The sequence below is a fragment of the Enhydra lutris genome, unplaced genomic scaffold (assembly GCF_002288905.1).
Source record: "Enhydra lutris kenyoni isolate GAN:26980312 unplaced genomic scaffold, ASM228890v2 scaffoldscaffold13, whole genome shotgun sequence".
Lineage (NCBI taxonomy): Eukaryota > Metazoa > Chordata > Mammalia > Carnivora > Mustelidae > Enhydra > Enhydra lutris.
This window is the reverse complement of record NW_019154097.1, coordinates 33,548,317-33,571,474: the sequence shown is the minus strand read 5'-3', so window position 1 is coordinate 33,571,474 and position 23,158 is coordinate 33,548,317. Positions and strand designations below refer to the sequence as shown.

The following is a 23,158-nucleotide window of genomic DNA, read 5'->3' as shown; positions in this document are numbered from 1 at the left end:
GGCTTGGACCAGAGACCCGCTCCTGTGAGCCCCTCGTGGGGCCTCATGAGGACGCGGGAAGTACGTCCACCTCCACGTGTGATTCGCACTCCCTCCCCAGCCCTCTGCCACCTTGCCACCCACCCTGCCCAAGCAGCCCTCAGCAAGGCACAAAGACCCAAGGCTGGTTCCGTCCTCTTAGCCACGCGCCCAGGGCTCTGACCTGAGGGTGCTCTGGCCCCGCTCCCCTACTGGTCTGCCCAGAACCAGCCAGCCCTCCTCTTGCCTTTATGCCCTCCTCCTGCCTCGGTGACCCCCAAGACCTGCCGCTTGCTGATCACTCCCTAGTCCGACAGCCCCGCCCCGCCCTTGGCTCGAGATCAGCAGACCCAGATGCCTACCCCACTCCTCCTCTTAGACGCTAACAGGCACCCCCCAGGGCCCCCAACAGCAAACCCCTCCTCCACGCCCGCCCCCCCTCAGCACCTGGCATTAATTGGGCTGCATAAGCCAAGAATCGGGGCTGCTCGGGGCTTCTCTATTCCCTCTCGCACCTGCCTTCCCGTTGGTGATCGCTCTAAACACGGCCGAAACGGGACCCCCTCTCACCACCTGCACATTGAACCCTAACCGGCCACCATCCCCACACCTCCTCTTGCCCCCACATACTTCAGGCCCTTCTCACTGGCCAAAGCCTCCAGCAGCCCCCCAGAGCATACTTGGAGACTAAACCCCAAACCTGGCAGTAAGGACCTGTGAGGACCCTGCCTCCCGACCCCCCAACCCCAGCTTCCAGCTGCCCACCCCCCCACCGCCCCCCACCCAGCAGGTCTCTCCAGGATGCACTTTCCCAACCCTGTGGCTCAAGCCAACCCTGCCTGCCCTGGTCTCGATTAACCACTGGTTATTTCCTTCCTAATACCCACTACTACCTCACATTCCCATACTTGGGGGCTGATGGCGGTCTTCCGCAAGAAAATGAGGAACACGCAGCCACCGGCCATCTGTGAAATGACTGGGTCCTCACAGTCCATGGCCGGAGTAGCGTTACGCCCACTTTCCTGACTAGGAAGCCTGGCTTCCCAATTAGGGTCTCCCAGCTGATAAGTGACACAGCGGGCCTGAAGTTGGCTCGGGGGCGGGGGGGAGCTGGCTTGAGGTAGGGCTCCCCGCCACCAGGTCGGCAAGGCCTCCAAGGCCAAGAGAAGGGCCAAGGGCTCATCCTCCGAGTTGGGGGAAGTTGGGGACCACTCACCTACAGACACAAGCCCACGAACAGGTGTGTGTCCGCCTCAGGTACGACGGCCCCCCCCAACTCCCAACTCCGGCACGATAGGGACAGAAGGGTTGGGGGAGGACAATACAGAAAGTGCACTCCACACACCACAGCAGCGTGGCTCGCAGCAAAGTCGGGTCCAAAGGCTCTCCCATCAAGCCTCGAGTCCAGAAGGGCTGCCTTCTAGAAGGGCCGGGGTGACCATAGGCGTCTGCTCCGAGCCAGGCCCTGGGCTGAGGACCTCACATCCTTCACTCACTCCTGGCCGGCACCTGGTGACGGTCCCCACTGTGCAGATGAGGAAGCCAAGGCTCAGAAAGATTCTGTAACTTACATCCAGCTGGGGGTGGGGACAGCCAGGACCCGCCAGAGCCTGCTTGGGCGACGGCTGCATGTTCACTGGCTGCCCTGGGAAGGCTCGGCCCAGATGCCGCTGAGCCGGCCAAGCCCCAGACACCAGGGCCTGCGGGAAGGGGACCTGACAGGGAGACAAACAGGCACGTGCAGAAGGAATAAACAGGTGGCATGAAAAGACACACCTCACACAGGTGACAGGTGCAAAACAGAGGCTTTAATCCAAACAGCAATGAAGGCGCATGGGACTGGAGGGGCACAAGGAGGACAGGGCAAGAGGAGCCAGGAAGGCGGTGGTCTGGACCCTGGGAGGGAGGCCAGCACTGGGCCTCTCCTAGGAAAACGATTTCCGTGACTCTAGTGGTTCCCGTCCTGGCCTCTGCCCAGGCCATCGGCCCAGATGTGAGGGTCAAGCCCCTGAATTGTGCTTCTTGGGAGCTCCTCCTTCCCAAAGGGATGTGGACCCGGAGAGAGGGTGGGGGTAGTGGAGAAAGGCAGGCCTGGGCTTGAGACGGAGAGGGCCTGCAAGAGGCTCGCCCAAGAGCCTAGAAAAAACTCAGGACCTGGCATGCCAGCAACCCCTCACCCAGCCCAGGCCCTGCCAACCCAGAGCCAAACCTGGGCTTGGGGAAGGGGGGCATGGCTGCCTTGTCCTGGAGAGCCAGTCGGTGAAGTGCAGGGAGAGGGGAGGGTGGGGGGTTGCTGCTGAGTGCTCCAGGAGCCCCTGACCCACTGCCCTGAAGGGCAGGGAAACAGGGCCAAAGGGCCCTGGAGAAGCAGCAGGGAGGAGAAAGCAGAAGCTAAGAGTCATGAGGAATCCAGGTTCCCCACAGGCCCAGTGGGCCCCAGCCCCTCCCTGTCTCGGCCACCCCCTCCCAGCCTGAGAAACTTTGGAAAGGCAGGCCTCACCGGGTCAGCCAGTGAGCAGGCCCTGTACCCAGTGCCTACCCGAAGGGCAGCTTCCAGAGGCCACCCCGGTAGAGGGCGGCAGGAGTGGTTATGGCCAAAAAACCCAGCAGAGCCAAAGGGCAAAGAAGAGAGAAGCCAGGATGAGGCGCTGGACACAGGCACCAGCAGGCCCAGGGGCCGATGCTCTTCGGTCCCTGAGCCCACCCCAGGCTGGCCACCAGCCTCAGCCTGCAGCCTTCAGAACCCCCAGACGCCCACCCAAACATGGCTTCAGAAACAGACCCACCCCCCGGGAAGCAACCCCTCCAACCCCTAAGAAGGCAACAGGACCTGGGAAAGGAAAGCAAACCGCAACCCCTTTCCCCTCCCAGTGGTGCAGACCAGCCCGGGTCTTGAGCCGGACCGGACGGGAAAGGAGGAGAGGAAGGCCAAGCGCAGGACTGGGGCCCGAGCACACCCCGCCCCCCGCCATGGGAAAACGGGCCCCACTTTGGTCACTTCTCCCTTCACTTTGGGTCCTACACCCTTATGCCTTGAGCCTCCCTCAACCCCGCGCTCACCGCCCACCCCAGCAAACAGCCTCTCAGCAAACAGAAACAGGGGGAGGGGTCAGGGAATGACTGGAGCTGGGGCAGGGAAGGGCAGGCACAGGAACGGTGGCCCGGGTGGCTCTGGCTGCTCCACCCCTAGCATGAGGTGACTGGATGGATGGGCAGCAGGCTCCCGAACTTGAAGTGTTGGATCACAGGAAACTTCTCCAGGCACTGTGAAGGGGAGAGGGGAGAACAGAGGTGAGGACGACACTGCACCCATCAGGGGCCCACTCAGCCTCTCGGGCTTCCAAGGGACCCGGGCACAACTCTGGAGCCTCAGAGCAGCATGGTACCCTGAAAGCATCCACCCAGAGCCCAGCAAGGGGGCCATCCAAGGGGAGCTCTCAGGCCTTCAGGGAAAGGCAAGGCTTCCTACCTGCTTCTGACCACCCTCTCCTATCCAAAGCCTGCCCCCCCCCCCACTCCATGACAATCAGACCCACCAAATAATGAGTGAGTGAGGGAGAGGGAGAAAGGAAAGGAAAGAGAGGGCAGCCCAACCTCATCGGGGGGGGGGGGGATATGGGGGAGGGCAGGACCAGAGACGAACCTTCCAGGCCATAAGGGAGCCCCCTAGCCCAGGTCCTGTTCCTGGAGGAGAGGTGTGGGGACATTTGGATACAAGCCTAAGAAGGGTCCAAGACCCATTTTTCTGCAATTTTCAGTTCTCTGGACTGAAAAAGACACCTTGGCTGGCACTTCACAGTCAGAGAGTAAGAACCAGTTAACGTTCCCCAACCCCCAGGGCAATTCCCAGCAGCTCTGTGCGTGGGACAGATGACAAGAACACCCAACAGGGGACTGACTCCCTGAACCCAGGCCAGATGGGACCTCAGCCCAGGGCTCCAAGGGAGATAGGGAGGTTGGCAGGGCCTGCGTGGCACACAGGCAGCTGGGCCCCAGGCCACACACTTCTGCCCTCTGACCCAGGCACGGCTTAGCACCACCCGGGACCAGAAAAGGGAGGGTGGGCCCCAGCTCCCAGCCTCCCTACACCAGTCCTGCTGTGCCTCACACAGGCCAGGTCACTGGCTAACTCTCTCAGGTAGCAGCTCCCAGCAAGCGCGGATCGCCTTCTCTCATACCTTTGACCACGGAAAACCACCAGAATGGCTGGGTTGGAACAGGACTTACAGCTTCAGATAGGGCGAGTCCTGCTCTGTGACTGTGGTCTCAGCCTTCTCCTAACTCAGGGGGACAAAGGTGTGCCACAACTGGCCCAGGCCCCCTCGCTTCAACAACCAGGTGCAGAAACGAGGAGGTCTTGACTAGCTGTGTGTATGTCAAGTGGGGGACAGTCAAGGCCTAAAGGGGACCCAGGAGCTGAGCAGGAAAAGGACTATCTTTCCATGTGATGGAAGAAGGACACAGAATGAAGCCCAGTGTGGGAGCCGAGCTCCAGGCCACAGGCAGACTGCGAGACCCGGAACGGAAAAAGTGGGGAGCAGGCAGGAGCGGGGTCCCTGGGGTGTGGGGAGGAGGAACAGCAGAGCTCTAGGCCAGAGGCAAAGGCAGCTGCCATTGTGCTTATGTCATCAAGGAAGTGGTGGGAGTTTGTAAAAGGGGGCCCCTAGGGCCCTGGAATTCCAGAAAGGGTCAAAGGTCACCCTGCTTCTAGCTCTCACTCAAGAGAAGCTGCAAAGGCCAGAGGCTTAGCAGGAGGGGGCAGGGGCATTTCTCTGCACTCTGCCTTGGGGACCCAGAACAAGTCCCCCCAGGGCTCCAGTAAAGGAGAGGGACTGGGCTCAAGGTAAGAGGCTACCTGGGGCAAAGGCAGGCCAGGGCTGCAGGACAACAGCAACAGTGGAAGGGAGCCTCTGGGCAGGCCTTTTCCCAGCTAGCCGTGGCGGGGGGGGGGCGCCAGTGGACCGGGCAGAGGGGCGGCTTGGGCTCAGTCCACCCAGCATAGACCTTCCAGCTGGAGGCCCAGATCAGGAGGCCCTTCCAGGTGCCCGTGTTTCAAGGGGGAGAAGGGGTTCTCCATGCCGTGACAAGGCCCTCCGGAAGGGAGCGCCAGCAGTGACAGCCTTCGGGAAAGACAGGCCCCGCCAACCATAAGGGTACTGAACATATTTCCTCCTCATTTCAGAAAGGCAGGGGCAGAGATGCACACAGCAGGTCCCAAAACCTGAGGCCACCTAATGCCAGGCCTGGTCAGGCCTCTGTGGCAGCTCAGGGGACCAGGTCCCCTCCAAGAGCCAACTCTGGTGGCCCTGACCTTGCTAACCCTGCTCCGAACTTTAAGACTCGTGGGTCCTGCCCACTGACTGAGAGCTAACCTGAAAACACGAGTCTTTTCCCTGGGACCTCTGGGAAGGGGGCAGGCAATCCCCCAGGCTCTCAGGGGCCAAAAGACCAAGGGGTACCCACTAGAACCTTACAAACGAGTGCCAAACATCACAAAGATGCGGGGTTCCTAAACCCGCAGTCAGGCGCCCCAACGCTGTCCTACAGAGGAGTCTGGTCGCCACATAGCCCCCACAAGACTGCCAGCCCACACCATGCCTGCTCGCACGCAGAGTTGCAGCTTCCCCCGGGTTTGGGAAGGGCACGCAGGGGTCCCCTGGGGACCCCCCGGTCTGGGCCTGAGCTGCAGGGCCCACGGTGCCGCAGCCGCAGAAATCCCACAACTGCTGTAACTGTTCTGTTTTGTTCCTGCGACTGTGGTGCCGTGAGGAACCCTAGCCCATCAGGCGGGAGCTCTGCGAGGGGAAGGTAGGGGAAGGAGGCAGGGGCTCCTGCTCTGCCCTGAGCCCCCCCCCGCCCCCCCCGCCGCCCAGGATAAGTTTCCAGTGAGTCATTCGAGGGAGAGCCATGCAGGAAGGGTAGCACTTCGGACCCCAAGCAGGAAAGGCCCAGAGCCCTGGCCGCCAGGAGTCCTGGCCGTGGCAGCGGCAGCCGGGAGCAGGGATGGGAGACCGGAGGGGCCGGGCGCTCCACTCATGCTGCACGCAGCCCCCAGCAGTGGGGAGGGGTTCCCCATCGGCACCCACTAGGGGACTGGCAGGGACAGGTGGGGGGTGTGTCAGGAACAATAGGACACCCAGAGGGCAGTGCCCCGGGAGCTCTCCAGGCAGGAGACAGCCGGACTGGAGGGCCCAGTGGGCAAGCCCGGAAGGAGCGAGCAGCAGGGCAGCCCGCGCCTCTCAGATTAGAGAGGTATGTGGGCTGGAACCTAAACACAGGATGTGAAGTCCAGAGGAAGGGGACCAGAGGGGGAGGGGGCGGAAGGGAGAGAGAGGGCCAGGACCGGTCAGTTCCAGCGCCATTAACCCCTTCAAGGCCATGTAGAGGGAACAGGGCCAACTGGAAGCATCTATACTACCAAACCACAGCCAAGCCTCTAATGCCCTCTTCTCCCAGCGCCCCCTGCCTCCATTGATGGGGTCTGCATAAGCGCGGAGCATAATGAAGTAGACCCAGAGAACAACCCCCCCTCCCTCCGTGGGAGAGGGATGGAAAACGTCAGGAGATGGACATGGGGCAACATCAAAGACCACCAGCCTGAGGGCGGAAAGAGGGGACTTGGAGAACTCGTGACTCTGGGCGAAGGACTTCACATGGAGGCCCTTCCCTAGCCAAGGTCACGCAGCTCTGGCATTGGTGTGCACAGATGTGAAAGGAGCTAGCGGAAGGGACAGGATGGCAAGAAAATGTCTCCTCCCTACTTGGTGGGGAAAAGGTGCCAAAGGGGAAAGAGGGCAGAGGACGCCCTCAGGAGCTGGGCAGCGAACTCCCAGCAGGGGGAGCTCAGGGAACCCACGTCCTCACGCTGTTCTCCCACCACAGAGCAGGAGGACCACCTGACGTGGTTGCCAGAAATGTCAGCTCTGGGCCTTCCGGGAGACCCCACCTGCCCAGGGATCAGACCCACCAACGCCTGAGGAGAACCAACTTGGCTGCTGCCTCCAAAGCCCGTCTGCCTACATGCCCCCGTGGGAGACACGGCTGTGAGGGGCCTCTGGCCATCTGACAGGGCCCTGAGTTGCAGGGCCTTGACTCGGTCACAGGGCAGAGCTGGGCCTCAGCCCAGAGATTCTCTGGGTGCCCATCCCACAGACCGAGAGAGACTCTGAGGCCTGCAGCGTCAGAGAAGCTGGCCCAAGATTTGGAGCAAGGCAGCAGGGTGTGGGGTGCGGTCGGCAGCCCCAGGATCAGGAGCGCCGGCCCACCCTTCTCACCTCGGCCTTGTACATGCGGATCAGACCCTGGTTCACCTTGGACCAGGAGGGCACGGCGCTGATGTTCCACAGCTGGTTGGAGTGCTCTGCAAAGGGGCCTGTCTTCATCTGGAAAAGAGAATCCACAGCTGGAGAGGCAGGCCAACTGGGAGCTCATCCCCGGGTCCCAGCAGCAAGGTCGCGCACGTATGTGTACACGCGTGTGCACGCACTAAAGCACACGCGTGCACGCGTATATGTGCACAGAACGCACACGTGCGCATGTGTGCTCGAGGACTTGGCTGCACCGTCTGGGAGGGAGGGGACACACACACACGCACACGCGTGCACACAGAGGCGCCCGTAAGCATCAGAGACGGTCTCTCAGTCTGAAAGACCCACAGGGAAAATATAACCTCCAGGGTCATCCTGTTTCTTCCACAGCCAAAAAAAAAGGGAGCCCGATTCCCACCACCCACCACATTCAGCAGCCTCAGAAAAATAAAATCTCAACCCAAGCCCCAGCTGGGACTCCCAGCAATGCCCCCGCAGCCACAGAGCGCCCCACCAGCACAGGGACCTGCTCCCGGTCCGATAAAGAGCAGCATCAGCCTCCCCGGCCCTCCCCGGCCCCACGCGCAGGGCAGGCTCTGCCCCCGGGACTCGGGCTGTACCTGCCGCCGGGGAGGGGGCGGGTTTGGGCGAAGGGCAAGGTGGGGAAGACCAAACCCAGGCATCCAACTGCGCTCTGCAGGGCAGGCAAAAGGGAGGGAGGAAAAGAGGGGGCAGACGTGAGCCGTGAGCCGGGGGCACCTGCAGCAGACTCGGGAGGAACGTCTGTTCTGGAAAGCCCGCCCGACCTGGCTGGGAGGTCAGGAAGGGATGGCACTGACAGCAGCAAGGGACAGGCTGGAGCAAGGACAGCTCCATTCCTGTCCCTCCTCTTGCCAGAGAGTTTGACCCTCCAGGAAGGAAAGAGACTCTGCAGCCAGCCCAGTGAAGTTCCCACGACACGAGAAACCGCAGCCCTGAGACAGGGAGGCCCTCCGCACCAGACTGGCACGTCTTTAGCTCGCAGGCATTTCAATCCCCCTCAACACTGCCCCCCTCAACTCAGAAATAGTACTGATGCTGGCTGCGGGAATGGGGCTCAGCACCCTGAGCCCCAGGCTTCAGAAGAAAGAGTCCAAAAAGCAAAGAGGCTGAGCTGGCAAGGAAGCAGAGACTTGGACCCTGAGTGGGTGGAAGGTTCCAAAAGAGGCTGGGAGCAGAGGCGGGGCTGGAGGAGAGCTGTTCCAGGAAGAAAGGATGGACCCAAAGCTCCTCCATATCGGGCATAAGAAGGGGGGCCCAGGAACTCATAACACCCCCCATTGCTTGGCTGTGCACTCCCCAGGTGGCCCACTCCCACACACCTCTCACTTCTCCCATAAGGCCTTGCACCAAACTGCAAGATTTAAGTCCAAAAAGCTGCCATCTACTGCTGTTGCCGCCCTCTCCTGGCTAAAATTCCCCCAAAGCCTGTCTCGACCCCCAGGTTCAGTAGCAAGGACAACAGACCCCTTCCTCCAGCAGAGAGAGCCACAGTCTGAGGTGGGAGACAGAAACAAGACCCACCCTGGTGGCCGCGGGGCTCTTCCTGGGGTCAGGGCCTACACCCACTATCTTCCCCACCTCTCTATTTCGAAGGCTCCCTCCTCCGGGATGGGGATGGCTGCTGATACCCAGAGCCTGAGGGTGGGCAGCCCTTGCAGGAGCTTTGTACCCCCGCCCCACCACCTACTCCAGCAGGCTCCACCCCCAGCTACCATCCCTCCCTCTCGCCCCGCCCCTTCCCCCAAAGCTCTCTGCCCCTTGGGGACCAGCGCTGGCTCCAGTCCTCTCCTGCACACTTCCAGGCCCAGAGAAGTTCAGGGACCGCTGGAGCAGTGTCATCAGTTTCACTCTGGACAAGGCCTGGTGACCAAACCGCCCCCAAGGCACCCTGCTGGCCTAGTCCCACAGCATAGCTCCAGAAGCCTGCTCAGCTAGGGCCCCGAGGCCAGGGCCAGCCCAGGATGCTGGGAAACCAGAGGCTCCGCCTCATGCGCCAGCCTCACCCACTGGGGGCACGGGAGGGGACCCCAAAAGGCCTCTCTGGCCTGCTGGCAGAGCCCCAGTGGCCCTGGCCCTCCCCGTGGAAAAGCCAGAGATGCTATTTCTCGAGAGAGGCTGCCCCACCCCAGAGATGCTATTTCTCAAGAGGGGCTGCCCCACCCCACCCCACCCCCAGGCCTTCAGTGTCCCCAGGTCTCCCTAAGTCCTTCAGAAGGAGACTTTGCAACTCTGGGAAAGGAAAACAGACGAAGGGGATAAAAGGAATCGGGAGCGAGAAGACCAAAAAAAAAAAAAAAAAAAAAAATTAGCTCATTCTAGCCACAAAGGGAGAAGAGAAAGAGCGAGAACGAGCAAGCAAGCTGCAGTCCCGCAGTGACCCCAGGGGAATCGTGTGAGTCAGAGCAGCCATATTGAGCAGGAAATTACTCACAGACGCTGCGTTCCTGCCTCTCCACTCCCAAGAGAATCGGCCTTTTGTAAATGGTTCCTCTGTCAGTAACTGAGGGGGGATGGGGGGAGGCTCTGCACAGCGCCTTCCTGTCAGCTCCTTCCCTTCCAGCTGAAATCTGATCCCTCCCTTCCCAAAACTCCAAATTTAGAAGCCAGATTGAAACTGAAATTCTTTTCCTGCCTGCCCTGGGCTCTTAAAGGCGCCAGGGCTGCATTTCCTGAGCCAGCAGAAGCCCTGTGAGGTGGGGTCCCTCTTCTGGGATGCCCAGGGCTACGAGGGCAGGTCCCAGGAGATGGGGAGGAGATGCCCGGTTCTACTGCCAACTGCTGGCTGTTCTGCTTTTTCTCCTAGTTGCACCAGCCGTCCTGGCTCCCCAGTCTCCACAGGCAACACTGCCCCCTTCCAGCAAGAAGCACACAGAACTCCGCAGGGGCCTCCAGGTCCCCTGTGCCCCACCCCTCGGTCAGGGTGAGCCAGGCCAGGTCACTCATTCACGAACTGGGGGAACCAGGGGCAGTGACACCCTGGTGCAGGGTGGCAGGGGGCTTGGGGTGGGCGTAGCCGAGCCCGGAGCAATGGAGAACCACCACAACACAGCAGCAGTCCGCTCCGTGCCAGCCACGTCTCAGCTAGGCCCCGGGTAGACAAAAAGGAGCCCTCGGCCCTGCTAGCACTCAGTGTTTACCACCATGCCCAAGCACCCAGACCCAGAGTGAGAAGCAGGCCTTGCAGAGAGGGTACAGAACAAGCAAAAACTCTAGGGTCTGCCTCTCTGCCTCTCCCCCAGTTAAGGTACCGGAACCTTCTCCAAGTTCGGTGTGACTTTCGCACCACCTAGTGGCCATTGCAGGATTTCCTCCAGCAGAGGAACTGGGTCCCAAACTTTAGAAAGCTTTTGGGTTTTTAATACGAGTATAACCACCCCAACAAATAAAAATACAACACTTTAACCTGGAATCAATTCCCATCTTCCCTGTGGCCCGGCCTGGCTTTCTTCCTTGTTAGTCACTGACAGGGACCCAGGGGCTTGGCCAGCCACCAGAGGGAGCCAGAACAGCTGAGCCTTTTATCCCTCCGTGAGCAAAGCAAGGGCTCAGCCTAGAAGGTGCACCCCTTCTCCCCACCCTGCTCCTCCCGCTTCTTCCAGAGGCTCCCAGGGCTCCCCAGACCCCCGCATTCCGCTCTGGAAAGAGCAGCACGTGACTAGCTCTCGAGGCAGTGAGCCAGGCTGCCCTGAGTCCTTCCGACCTTGGGCCTGCCACACTGCTGAAGGCAGCAAATCTGAGACTGAGGCAGCGGCCGCCCAGCCGTCAGTCCCAGCTCCATTTGCTGACTTGGAAAAACGTGTCATTCCCCTCTGGCCTCTGGAGTTTGGCAGAGGCCTGAGCCGAATGCTGACCGTGAGGAACCCGAGGCAATGGCTGCTTAGCCAGGCTTCTCCATTCGGGGGGCTCAGAACCCGAGCCAAGAGAGCAGCCCCAGTTGGGAGGAAACCACGACCGTGCCTGGAGCATCGCTGAGCCCAGATGTGCGTGTGGGCATTGTTAAGAGAATGGTGGCAAGACCCTCTGCAGACAGCAGAACCAGGGCATGCTTTCAAGTTTGGGGGAAGGGGGCGAGGTATGCAGCAGGGGGATGAAAGGTCCTGGCAGCTCCTGAGAGAGGCCCTATGAGCAGTGAGTCCCCAAGTCCCGTGTAAAATCACCTGGCAAGTGTATTTAACACAGGTTCCTGGCTCTTGTCCCTAAGATCCTTGATTCATAGAGCTGGAGCTGGGCACAGGAACGTGGATTTTAACAAGCTCTCTGGGTGACCTTGAGGAAGGGGGAGACCCAGCCTCCGTGGGCAACAGCACCCAGTTACTAAACACCCACTGCCAGGCGGGCTGGGGGCCCGGGCCTGCTTGGTTCACCTCCAGCACATCTGGCCCGTGTCCTCAGGCTCTGACCGAGACACATCCCCTCAGCAGAACTCTAGCCCTGCTATCCTCCTGAGTCTCCCGGCCTCCTGCATGGGTTTCATGCCGCGCGGCCACATGCCAGTGCTGGACAGAGCTCGTGGGCCCCACCCACCCCCTCAGACCGGCTGCGTCAGTCACCAAGTGCACAAGCCACCGAGTCCCAGTCCCTTAGCTCGAGTCCCACAGAGTTCCCAGACCACAGATTTGGGGGAGGAGACGCCAGACAGTCAGAAGCTGGCTTAACCTTTCACAGGCCTACTGGGGCTTTCTTGTCAATAATCCTCCGAGGGCCAGCCCTGCCGTCTTCAAGCCAGAGCTCCAGCTCCTCTGTCCCACTCCAAAGCCACCAGCCTCCGCTGACCTCAGCCAGAGGCTGCCATGGGCTTCTCCCTCACCCCCTTCCCCTCACCTCAGTGATAAACAGGATACATTCCAGGAACATGTAGTCCTTGTGGTTCTCATTCACGGCCTTCTCATCGACAAAGTGCCTGGGCTCCAAATACGGGTGGTCTGGGAACAGCAAAGAGCCCCGGGGTTCAGAATGAGACACTCACACCCACAGAGTGCCACCTCAGCCCAGGGCAGTCTACACCTACCCTGGAGCCACAGTCCCACCGGTGCGCCCTCAACACTTGACCTTGTGGGAGCAATAAATGACGAGTATGTGTATGTGTTTGTGCACGTGTGTGTGCGTGTGTGCGTGTGTGTTCCAAGCGGTGGCTTTGCCTTTTTCTAGCCATGTGACCTTGACCCAGTGACTTCAGCTCTCTGAGGCTTGGTTTCCTAATCTGTGCAGTGGGGCTATGAACAGCCCCTCCCTCATGCTGCCTGATGGTTGGGACCACGGGAGAGCCCCGGGCCTGGCGCCCACGCACGTTTACCCCTTGTCAAGGGTGCCTAGTCTCATGCAGGCAAAGACCCTTCCCAGGGTCACTGAGAAGGTTCTGGGAGATAATCTACCTAAAATGCTTAGAGCAGGGCCTGGCACAGAGCAAATGTGCAAACGCTTATGAATATTATCTTGTAAACAGTTCATCCTCCACTGTAGCAGAAGTCACCACCGGACCCTCACCCACCGGAGACCCCAGGGAGCCGCCCCCGCCTGGAAAGCAGGGCCAAGTGAGGGGAGCCAGCACAGAGGGCCCACAGGAAGTGGCTCGCTGCCCCGCACTGGGTGGCTGCTCCCTGACGGGCCCCTTGCACACAGCTTGATAATAACGGCGGATGACGCCAGTCACCGAGTCAAAAGAGCCCCTCATTTTCAACATAAAACCCCGCAGCTTTGCCAGGAGCCGGGGCGCATTTCACACCAGTCCATTATGCACCAGGCAAGCGCCCCTGCACCGGCCCTTGTCACTTTCCATTATCTCAGCACACTCTGCCTCCGCCTCCCCTGGCCTGCCACGCTGGCTCGCAGCACAAGGTCGACAGCAAACAGCCTCCGTCAACAGCCGGTCTAATGCCTGCTTTACAAGCTGTCACTGTTGGCCCTGAGCAGCAGCAGCAGCGAGGCAGGAAGGGAGGGGGCGGACAGACCACACACACCCACCCCGGGTGTGCAGGGGAGGACAGGGGGGTAGGCGCCCCTTCAGTACCTATCAGCTGCGAGCTGCCCCAGATGAAGGGCAGAAACTGAAAGTCGTCCAGGCCCCACACTCCCTGGCTGCCCGCTGGCTCCATCCTGTATGTCTTCTGGAGTTTCCGCATAACCTCCAGGTACCTGTACAGGAGGGAGCGGGAGAAAGAGGTAGCAGAAAACAGAAAGACAGTCTCAACCCTTCTGCCACTGGGAGCTCACGGAGGCCAGAAATAACCACATAAGAGTGTAACTGGTCCCTATTTTCAATTAAAACCTACATGCGTAAGTTATGCATCAGCTGGTACTCTCAAAATAATGTTGCTTTATTTTTTTCTCCCACACAGCCTTCTTCTGGCCCAGGAAGAAATGGGGATTTAGCGCCACCAACTCCTGACAACGGAGACCCTGAGCAGCAGCCCCAGCCTCTCTAACTCTGGCAGGCCCATCGGAAGGCTGGTAGGGGACGGAGCAGATCACCTCCCAGGGCCTGCCGGCTCCCACCTTCCCTCTTCTCAGGGGCTATGTTCCTGTCTTCAGAAGCCCAGGCATCAACACCGCCAGAGCAGGGCCCGGAACTGCACGGTGCTGTCAGAGGCCCCTGGTGGATGCACACACCTGTGCTGCGGGGCAGGTTGGGGGGGGGCGGGGCGGTCAGAGCCCGACTGCAGGGGGCAGGGTTCAGCTGGCTGTGTGACCTCAGGGATCAGAAGACAGCTGATTTCTCTGGGCCTCCCTTTCTTCATCTACAAAATGGAAATGACGGTCACTGCTGCCTAGAGCTGTGGGGAAATCTAGGGAGCGAGACACGCATGGAGCGCTTGGGACACGGCTCGACACGGCCAGTGCCGCGGAAGCATGAGCGGTCGGCACGTGGCATTTCCTTCACTTGTCCTTACTTGAATCTGAACCTGCCAGAAGGCTTTGTGCGCGCCCCATCCACAGCCAAAGCTTGATCAGGACAGGCCAGAAGAAGCAACAACCGCTCAGGAGAGCCCTCCAGCACCTGTCCCCAGCCTGGCAGTGAGGAGGTGGAGAAACCCCCGCTGCTTCTCTTGTCTTCCCACTCACCGATTGAACACCTTGAAGACAATAGCTATTTGGTCATCTACCCGGAGCACCCCAATCTTGCAGAGGCAGCAGAGGAAAGCAGCGAAGGCTGCTTCATGTCCTGGGGGAGGAGAAAACCAGCCGAGATTGACAATCTTCCAGAAAAAGGAGCAGGACTGTTCTTGGTCTCACCAGAGTCCAACTTACTGAGAACCACCCCTCTATGGAGGAAGGTTAACATGGAGATAATGGGGCCTCTGCCTCTTCCAGAAAGACCCAGGCCCTTTTGAGAACTACCACTACTATAATTCTAAAAGGCCCAAGAGGCCAAGGCTGTGGACTTCTTAAATTTTGTTTTGTAGGTTTAACTCACTCGTCCATCGCACTCTATCTATTGGGTACCTATTATAAGGGCAGCCAGTGTCCGTGTCAGGCACCAGGGAAACTCCATCCATGACTTTGCTTGAGCGTTTATGCTCTGTCAGGATGACAAACATTAAGTAGACAATCACTTCTATAATCCTAACTCTGAAGGAGGAAGACAGGGTGATAACTGGAAGATATCACAGGGGGACCCTGCCATAAGGTTCAAGGAGGTTTCCCTAAGGAAGTAATATTTAATCTGAAAGATGATTGGAGTTGGTAAGGCACGGGGTGTGAGGGAACCAAGAAGAGTAATCTGCCCAGAAGGAACAGCACGTGCAAAGGCCCTGAGGTGAGGGGAAAAAAATGGGTTATGTTTGAAGAACACTAAGAAGGCCAGTATAGCTAAGCAGAGAGCGCAAGGGAGAAAGTGTAAGGAGATGAGGCTGGTGATCAGACAGGCCTTAACCGCCATCTAAAAAGCTCAGACTCAGTATCCTAAGAGTGACGGGAGCCACTGAAGGCTTCCAAGCAGGGAACACATGGTCACGTCACAGGGTCAAAAGGCAGCCCCTTCCATGGGGTCCCTCGCTGGCTCGGTCAGTGGCGCATGTGACTCCTAATCTCAGGGTTGTGAGTTCAAGCTCCATGTTGGGTGTCAAGATTGCTTAAAAAGAAAATCTAAAAAAAAAAAAAAAAAAAAAAAAAAAAAAAAGGCACCGCCCTTCCTTTCCCAGTCATGCCACATAGGAATGGTCAGCACTACAGACACCGCTGATCAAACCCTGGCCTGAAATGCCATGGTTCATGGTATTATTTAAAAAAAAAAAAAAAAAAAATGTATTTGGAGGGAGGCAGGGACTTCCTGTCCCATCTCTGTAGAAAGAAGGTGCCTCCAGGGCCCGGGAAACTTGTGAGTGTTCCTCTCACCTTCGCTGTCTCTGATCTCCACCAGCCAGAGTCCCAGCCACCATCCCTCAGGGGCTCTCACACACCTGACAGCGGAAGAAAAACCCACCCTCGGCTGACCTGGCCAGCCCCCCTTCAGGGTCCTTCCCTGTTGGTCTTAGTCAAAGCCCCACCCCAGGAAGTCTCAAAACACTTGATAAACCTGCTCCCAGCAACAGGGGAGCAGAAGACAACGCCTCCCCAGGACCCAGGTTCAAGGAGGCCCTTCTCCAGGCCTGCCTCCTGGCCTGTGCTCACGTGGAGGAAACTGAGCCCCAGGCAAGGGGAAGGCCTAAGAGAGCAGCCGAACTTGCAGTTGCCGCTTCAGGGCAGGCCAGAAAGGGGAGCCTACAACCGCAGGGTCCTCCCTCAGCCCCCACCCACCCCCAGGCAACCCTTCTCCCCCGAGGTGCCTGCCTGTGCCCTCTCCCAGAGAACTCAGCAGCACACAGACACTGGGCCGGGCAAGGGTATGCCACAATGCTGCCAGAAGCTAGGCTCTGGTAAGGGGTCGCCTTGAGATATAACAAGTGCTCAATAAATTACTTTGCTGCCAGTGATAAGTTCACAGAGACTGAACAGAAACCAGTGCCGCACGCAGCCACCAGGCACGTGGCATCAGCTCCCCCTGGCGGACCAAGACAGAACCGCAGGAGCGGCCCCGGGCCTCCCTGCACCCCAGCAGGCCCCAAAAGGCTGCCTGCTCAGAGGACCCCAAGATACCCTGGAGCAAAGAGGAAGCAGTCCAAGGAGAGTGTGCAGTGGAGCCAAGCAAACACTGGGAGCGGCAGATACCTGTGCCATAGTCGATGCGGGTGGAGTTCCCCACGGACTCCTTTAGGTAAACAGCCACCTCAGGCACGGCAGCCGCCAGATGGGTGGGGACCACTGTGGCCACCAAGTTTTCTGCTTCCTGATAACACAAGAGACACAAAGTGGAGGCAGCAGATTAGGCAGCATCCTGACGGTCAGGCACCCAGGAGCAGCACTTGGCCGGGGCCCAGCTGGCTCCCTGTGCTGACTGGCTACAGAAAGACGAGGTGGGAGACGCTGACCCTTATGCCACAGAGCGACGACCCTGGGGTGGCTTTTCATCTGCTGGCCCTTCCTCCAGGGGACACGAGTCTGGGACAAGATAAGAGGGAACCACAAAGAAGCCGTTCAACTCCCTCATCTGGAAAGTTGCTGCCGTCCCTACAGTCTCTCTCTACATTCCCAGGGGAGCAAGACCATGTGCCGCATGTCCACCAAAACATGCAGCCAAGAATGCTCGTGGCAGCAGTATTCACAGTAAACAAAATGCGGGAACAACCCTTCACTGCAATGCCCCCCACCCACAGGCCGTGGCATGGTTAGAAGCCAGGACACCAGACGGCGACGGAAACGCTCCGCTGCTCCGCACAACACAGGGACTCGCGGAGACAGGACACCGAACAGAACATATCAGACGTCTGTAAGTTCAAAAACACAGAACACGACTCTGTGGGATGGAAATCGGAAGAGTTTTGGGGGGTGGGATATCAACTCAAAAGGGGCCCAAAAGTTTTAGAGCTTGAGACAGCTGGTGGCACGAGGGCCAAAACACACTTCGCAAAAGACCCAGCAAGCTGTGATGGGATCATTTTCCTGTAAGTTATAACTCAAAAACAATCTTTAAAAAAAAAAGACCCTGTGCCACAGGCTGCTCTTAGGCAGGGACAGCGTTTTGCTGGGTCCTTGGGGCTCCCTCTGCTGCAGTTGGAAACACTGGCCCAGGGAAATGAGGATCCAAGTTTCTCTGGGTTCAGTCTACAGGTACCTGGCAGGAAAATCTCCAGACCCGAGGAAAATCTGGATTCCCAGGCCCGACCCAAGACCTACAGACAAAAGGCTTTTCTAAGGACAGGGCCCATGAGCCTACATTTTTATTTTTTGCTTGCTTTGAACAGGGGTCACTGCTATAGCATTCAAAAACAAAGACATTAAAAAAATAAAAATACCCTGAATTCTACTCCAGAAACCAATACTGCACTGCATGTTAACTACCTGAAATTTAAATAAAAGTTAATTAGTAAATGAAAAAATCAAGAAAAAGAAGCACAATGCTAAATTCGTTGGGATTTGCCAAGAAAAATATCAAAAAGTAAAAAAGTAAATAAATACACACATTACAAAGGGATGCCCTGAGAAGTCTGTCCCTTCCCCACTCTCCCCTGCCCTCAGAGAAGTTACGGCTCTAATAGCCTCTGGCATATCCTTCCACTGATGTTCCTTTATGCGAACTGAGCAGCACAAACATATCTTGTCATTTTTCCCTCTTTCCTACCAAAAAGTAGCTGACCATGTGTCAGACCCTGGGTTCCTCTAACCGAACAATAAATCCCAGGCTGCCTCCCCGCAAGCTCCCGGTCTTTCTCCAGCCGCACGGCACTCCGGGCTCCATCTACTAGTTCATCCGACTGACCCCCGGCACACAGACACGTGGGACACTTGAACCTATCGCTAACGCAAACGATGACCTCAGTAACAGCCCCATGCAGAGGACTGGGCATCCACAGTGGGGATTCCCAGAAGACAGCAGGGACAGAGAGTAAAACCATTTGTACTTTTGGTAAAGCGAATCGTCATGTTAACAAACTCCCCGGTAATTCTGAGGTGCCTGAAAGCTCTTGGACCCTGGCCCAGGCCCCAAGCATGTCCTGTGGCGCCTCACCTCGTCGAGTTTGGCATACCAGGTCCTGTAGGCCTTGTTCCCAAATCGAGAGGGCTGGTCCACCGGAGGGGTCTCATCAATCCACCTGTCCAGAGTGTTGAGAAGGGCGACCAGTTTCTCAATGGCCTGTAGCAAGCAAATAGAGGGGCCCAAGCCACAATGACTAGCGGCCCCCAGCTAGAGCCACAAAAGGAAGTCCCAGCTGCTGCTGGACAATGACCCGTAGGCATGGCATTAAGTGGTAAGTGCTGGGGAGATCACACACTCCTACAGGATTGAGTTCTTAAATTCAACTGTCTGGGGGTGCCCGGATGGCTCCGTCAGTTAAGCGTCTGCTTTCAACTCGGGTCATGATCTCAGGGTCCTAGGATTGAACCCGGCGTCGGGCTCCTTGCTCAGCAAGGAGTCTGCTTGTTCCTCTCCCTCAGCCCCTCCCCCAGCTCATGCTCGCTCACTGTCTCACAAATAAATAAATAAAATCTTTAAGACATGGGCCCCACAAGCACTGTTTTGTACCCTGCTCAATTTCCCCATGAGCCTCATTCCATGTCAATGTGCAAACATAATTCTACAATAGCCTTTAGTAGTAAGTTCATAGAATTTCATCATGCCAACATACTATATTGTTAAATGTTTGGGTTATTCCCAACTGTTCCCTCCCACAAACGATCTGGGCAGTTCCCCTCTGCAGAGCTGCTGGGTCAGAGGTCCGAACCTGTGTAATGCTCTGTAGGGTCACAGTGCAGTGTCAGGAAGCCCATGTCCCTACACCTTTCCCACAGCAGGCAGGAACCAAGGAATGAGATCAGTGTCACAGGCCAGGGCAACATTGGCACACAGAATGTTACTCAATGAGAAAATCAGGTGAGGCTGCTGATCCAAAAACACAGGGCAGCTGGAAGAGGACTCCTTCTAGGCGTAGCTTGTTAAAAAAAATAAATAAAAAAAAAAAAAAAAAAAAAGGGCCAGAACGAAAGGCTGGCGGAGGGCACAAAGCAGAGCGGGGGTGTTCAGAGGCAGGCAGCCCTGGAAAAGTAGACCTTGCCAAGAAGCAGGTTTTGCCCATGTCCACTGGGCACGAGCAGCACAGACAGAGACCTCCAGGAGCACCTGACACTAGGTAGGACCCAGCAAGGTGGTGCCCAGGTGAAAAGCTGTGCGGAGGAAGGCAAGGATCGGGGAGGTACGGGCCAAGAGCTGTCGGGGTAGGGCACGTGGACTTGAGCTAATGGAGTACCTGTCAGCCAATGCCCACCCCCACACAGCTCTGGGAGGCACAAATCACACCACAGGCCACTTAATCAGCACCCCTGGCATTGTGCAACGGGACACTGGCCTGAATGTTGCCATCCCTCACCTCCTCTCTCTCTGTGCTTGGGGTGTGAGAGCGAGGAAAAGTCAGGGGTACCTGGCTGAGGCAGAGGGCCCCGGTGACAGAAAGCTGCCCAGCTGAAAAGTGCCGCCACGGCCCAGCTTTGTGAAGAAGAACCGGGTCACCAGGAACTGAGTAAGGACAGAGCAAGCCTGGCCCCATGCAGCACCCGGGACTCCAGAGCGATGAGGCAGTAATTCTGGCCCCAGGAAGCGCCAGGCAGGCCAAGTTCCCTGGCGGTCTCAGTCTTGGGCAAGGCGCTGAAGGGGATAAAGAAGGTGTGGGGAGGCCTCGGAAGCCGGAAGCCGGAAGCCGGAAGCCGGGCCCCAGCTGCCAGCTCAGCTGGAGTCATGAATAATTAAAAGGCTCCTAGCTTCTCTTTCTGGAAAGGGCTTTTAGAATGCACGGGCGGCCTCTATTGTCTGACTGGCTGGGGCTGAGGGGTCTGCCCCTCTGCTGTGGGCCCAGCCCTCAGGAAGCACAGACAATCATTTGAACTACCCTCCCGCTCCCTACACCAGTGCTTCCCTTTACATTTCATGGTCCAGTAAAATTTTCTCCAAACCAGGACTTGCCAGTGTTTTCTCTTTGTCCCCAACTTAAATATCAAACGAACAACAGCAAAAAAAAAAAAAAAAAGCCCCTTATCTACTCACATTTTGCAAAACCCCAAAATGTGAACCCAATATAATCTCAAACTCAAGGAGAATCTTCTAAACATGGGTCTAGACGGTCTCGCGGTGCCCTTCCTCGTTCCCTTCGCAGCTGGTGGTCTGGAAGCTGCCACCTAGGGCCGCCCGTCTGCCCTCTCCCCAGCTGCCATCCCCGCAGGAGGCGGCCGGAGTGAGAGGAAGCAGGAGCCCCCAGCAGCTGTGTCGGGGGCCCTCCCCCATCTATGGGCTGAGACCACACGCGGTGAGCCCTGCCTTCCGCGGCCCTGCCAGCTGTGGGCAGAAGCTGGGAGACCTCTGGAGACCAAACTAGTCACTTCTGCCCACCAAGTGATCGCCCTGGCACTGGGATGAACCCCAGCTCTGGAAGCGCCCCCAACTGAAGCAATCACGCCACTACTGGAGATGAGAACTTAAAAATAGCTCACGCTAACAGATAATAATGATAAAAGTCACCTAGTACATCTGAGGCACTGTCCTAACAAGCGTATGTGTGGGATCCCACTGAATCCTCCCCAGGGACCATGAGTCGGTCTGCTGGCTCCTACACTCCACAGATGAGGAGACAGAGGGTCAGAGGGAACAAAGCCAACAGTTTGGAAGGGAGAGGTTATCCAAACCCAGCCAGCCTGACTCCAGCCCCCAAGCACTTAACCATCCTGCAATCCTGCCGAGAGAACAGCTCCTGAGCTGAGACAACACCTGGCCGGAGAGGAGTCTACGAACAAAGTGTGAGGGGAAATTACGGGACCTTGGGATCTGCTGGGGTAATTAGAACATCCCCCCTGTAATTAGCCTTCCCCCACCACACTCCCTGCCCACAGAGCACAGCCGAGCTTCCCTCACCGCAGGCTCCGGGACAAGCCCTCTCTCCCCCAACCCACGAACTCAGTGGGGGGCCAGCCCCCAAGAGAAGGAGGTCTATCCCCAGCACAGGTCCAGCTTCCCTCGGGTGACAGAAAAAGACCTCAGTGACCCCACAGCCAGTCAGGGTCCAGGAAGAGACAGCTCCGCTGGAGTGGGGTAGGAGGGTCAGGTGGAGAGCCCGGGCTGTGACAGGGCCAGGCCTTACCCAACAGGGTGGGATAAGGCACTGAGAGGCTGCTCAGGCCCTGGTGTCTAAGATAAGAGTCTCAAGGTGACTATGAGCCAACTGGGCTAAGAACCCAAGAGGCCTCTGGAGGCCTGGGACCCAGCCCTGGGAGATGGCATCCACCAATAGCCAGCAGCCCACAAGCCCACGCCTCCCCACAGCTCTTGTCCTCTCTCTGCCCTCAACTCAGCATCCCCACTTCCAGGAACGACTCCTTAGGAAAGAGTGCCCACAGATCCATAGGTAAGGATGTGCAAAGCAGCAACATTTAGGGACACGACCTAAAAGTCCACAGCTGGGGCCTGCTGAAACAAATGAGGGCCGCCTCAATGAGGCAGAATTTAGAAGGTGACGGGGCAGCAGGAGGAGCTCAGGGGGCAGCAGGAGGAGCTCAGAGGGCAGGTCTGGGTGACATTCCCCAAACTGTTCCCAGGGCCACCCCAGGGAGCTGGGCAGGATGGGGAGGACAGAGAGAGGGCAGCTTGCTGTTAACACACTTTTACTAGTGATCCCTTCAGTGAAGCCCACTTACTTCATCTGTAATCTTTTTTCATTTAAAAAGGTACATGGGGCACCTGGGTGCCTCAGTCGGTTAAGCGGTCGTGTCTGACTCTTGGTTTCAGCTCAGGTCATGATCTCGGGGTCCTGAGATGGAGCCCTGTCAGGATCCGGAGGACCAGTGGGGCTCTGTGCTCACGGCGGACTCAGCTTGTCCCTCTCCCTCCCCCCACTCATGTGTGCTCTCCCTCTCTCTCTCTCTGTCTCAAATAAATAAATATTTTTTTAAAAGGAAAAGAAATACAAACACCGAAATGTCAACCGCACATGTGCTTGACGATCTTATTTCCTGCCTCGGCCTGTTGGGGGCCAGGACCACACGTGACTCTCTGGAGCTATTCTGGGAAGGGCCCTGCTGCAGCGGGCTCCCCGCCTGTGCCTACCTCAGAGACTTTGTACTCGAAGGTCAGCTTCTTCCCCTTCACACCTTCATTGAGCGTGAGGATGAATCCAATGTAGTCAGCGTACGCCTACCGAACAGAGTAGGGAGTGGGGGTGAGGAGAGGAGTGTCAACCCCTGACCCTCCACACCCCGGCCAGCCCCCAGCTCCACCCAGTTCCCAAAGGGCTCCAAGCTGTCCCTGGACCCTGGCCTGCCAGCAGGAGAAGTAGAACAATAACGCCAAATACCCAACCCTGCCCTCCAGCCTAAAGAGCTGGCAAGCCAATGACCACTGTGACACCGGGACCCTCAGTCCGTTTGCTGTGTGCGCACTATTCCTGCCAGTGGCTTCTTCACACAACCTCACAAGGTAAACACTGTCACTATACCCATTTTATAGATGAGGAAGCCAAGGCTTCAGGAGAGATGACTTGCCCAAGGTCTCCTAAGACCAACATCTCATTAGACGTGGAGCTAAGACCTCACAAGTCCTCCAAGTTACACTATACCACCAGGAGTTCAAGGAATACCAGCCAAGGTTCCTCCCCTGCTAGTCTTCCAGATGTTTCCCCCACCAGACAGGCCCGGCTCTCAGCCTGCAGTGCAGACCCCCTGCTCCCAGGAGAAGAAACTGTCTTCTGCCCGTGGCCAGGTCTCCCAGCACACCCAAACCC

General features: G+C 57.8%; 1 protein-coding gene across 3 annotated transcripts in view; it reads right to left on the bottom strand.

The window, feature by feature from the left end:
* Positions 1-1,806: 1,806 nt before the first annotated feature.
* The window catches only part of LOC111145946 (protein phosphatase 2 phosphatase activator), a 29,123-nt gene continuing 7,771 nt past the window's right edge, over positions 1,807-23,158 (bottom strand). Inside the window, exons 3-10 of one of the 3 annotated variants that reach the window (XM_022501263.1) lie at positions 22,486-22,572; positions 18,409-18,534; positions 16,512-16,629; positions 14,427-14,526; positions 13,375-13,499; positions 12,189-12,289; positions 7,293-7,400; positions 1,807-3,282 (exon numbers count right to left, since the gene is read on the bottom strand). In XM_022501263.1, coding sequence (XP_022356971.1) covers positions 3,205-3,282; positions 7,293-7,400; positions 12,189-12,289; positions 13,375-13,499; positions 14,427-14,526; positions 16,512-16,629; positions 18,409-18,534; positions 22,486-22,572 — 843 coding nt within the window. In that variant the 3' untranslated portion in view covers positions 1,807-3,204. The remainder of the gene's footprint in view (positions 3,283-7,292; positions 7,401-12,188; positions 12,290-13,374; positions 13,500-14,426; positions 14,527-16,511; positions 16,630-18,408; positions 18,535-22,485; positions 22,573-23,158) is intronic. The other 2 variants (XM_022501266.1, XM_022501265.1) reach the window with 2 other exon arrangements.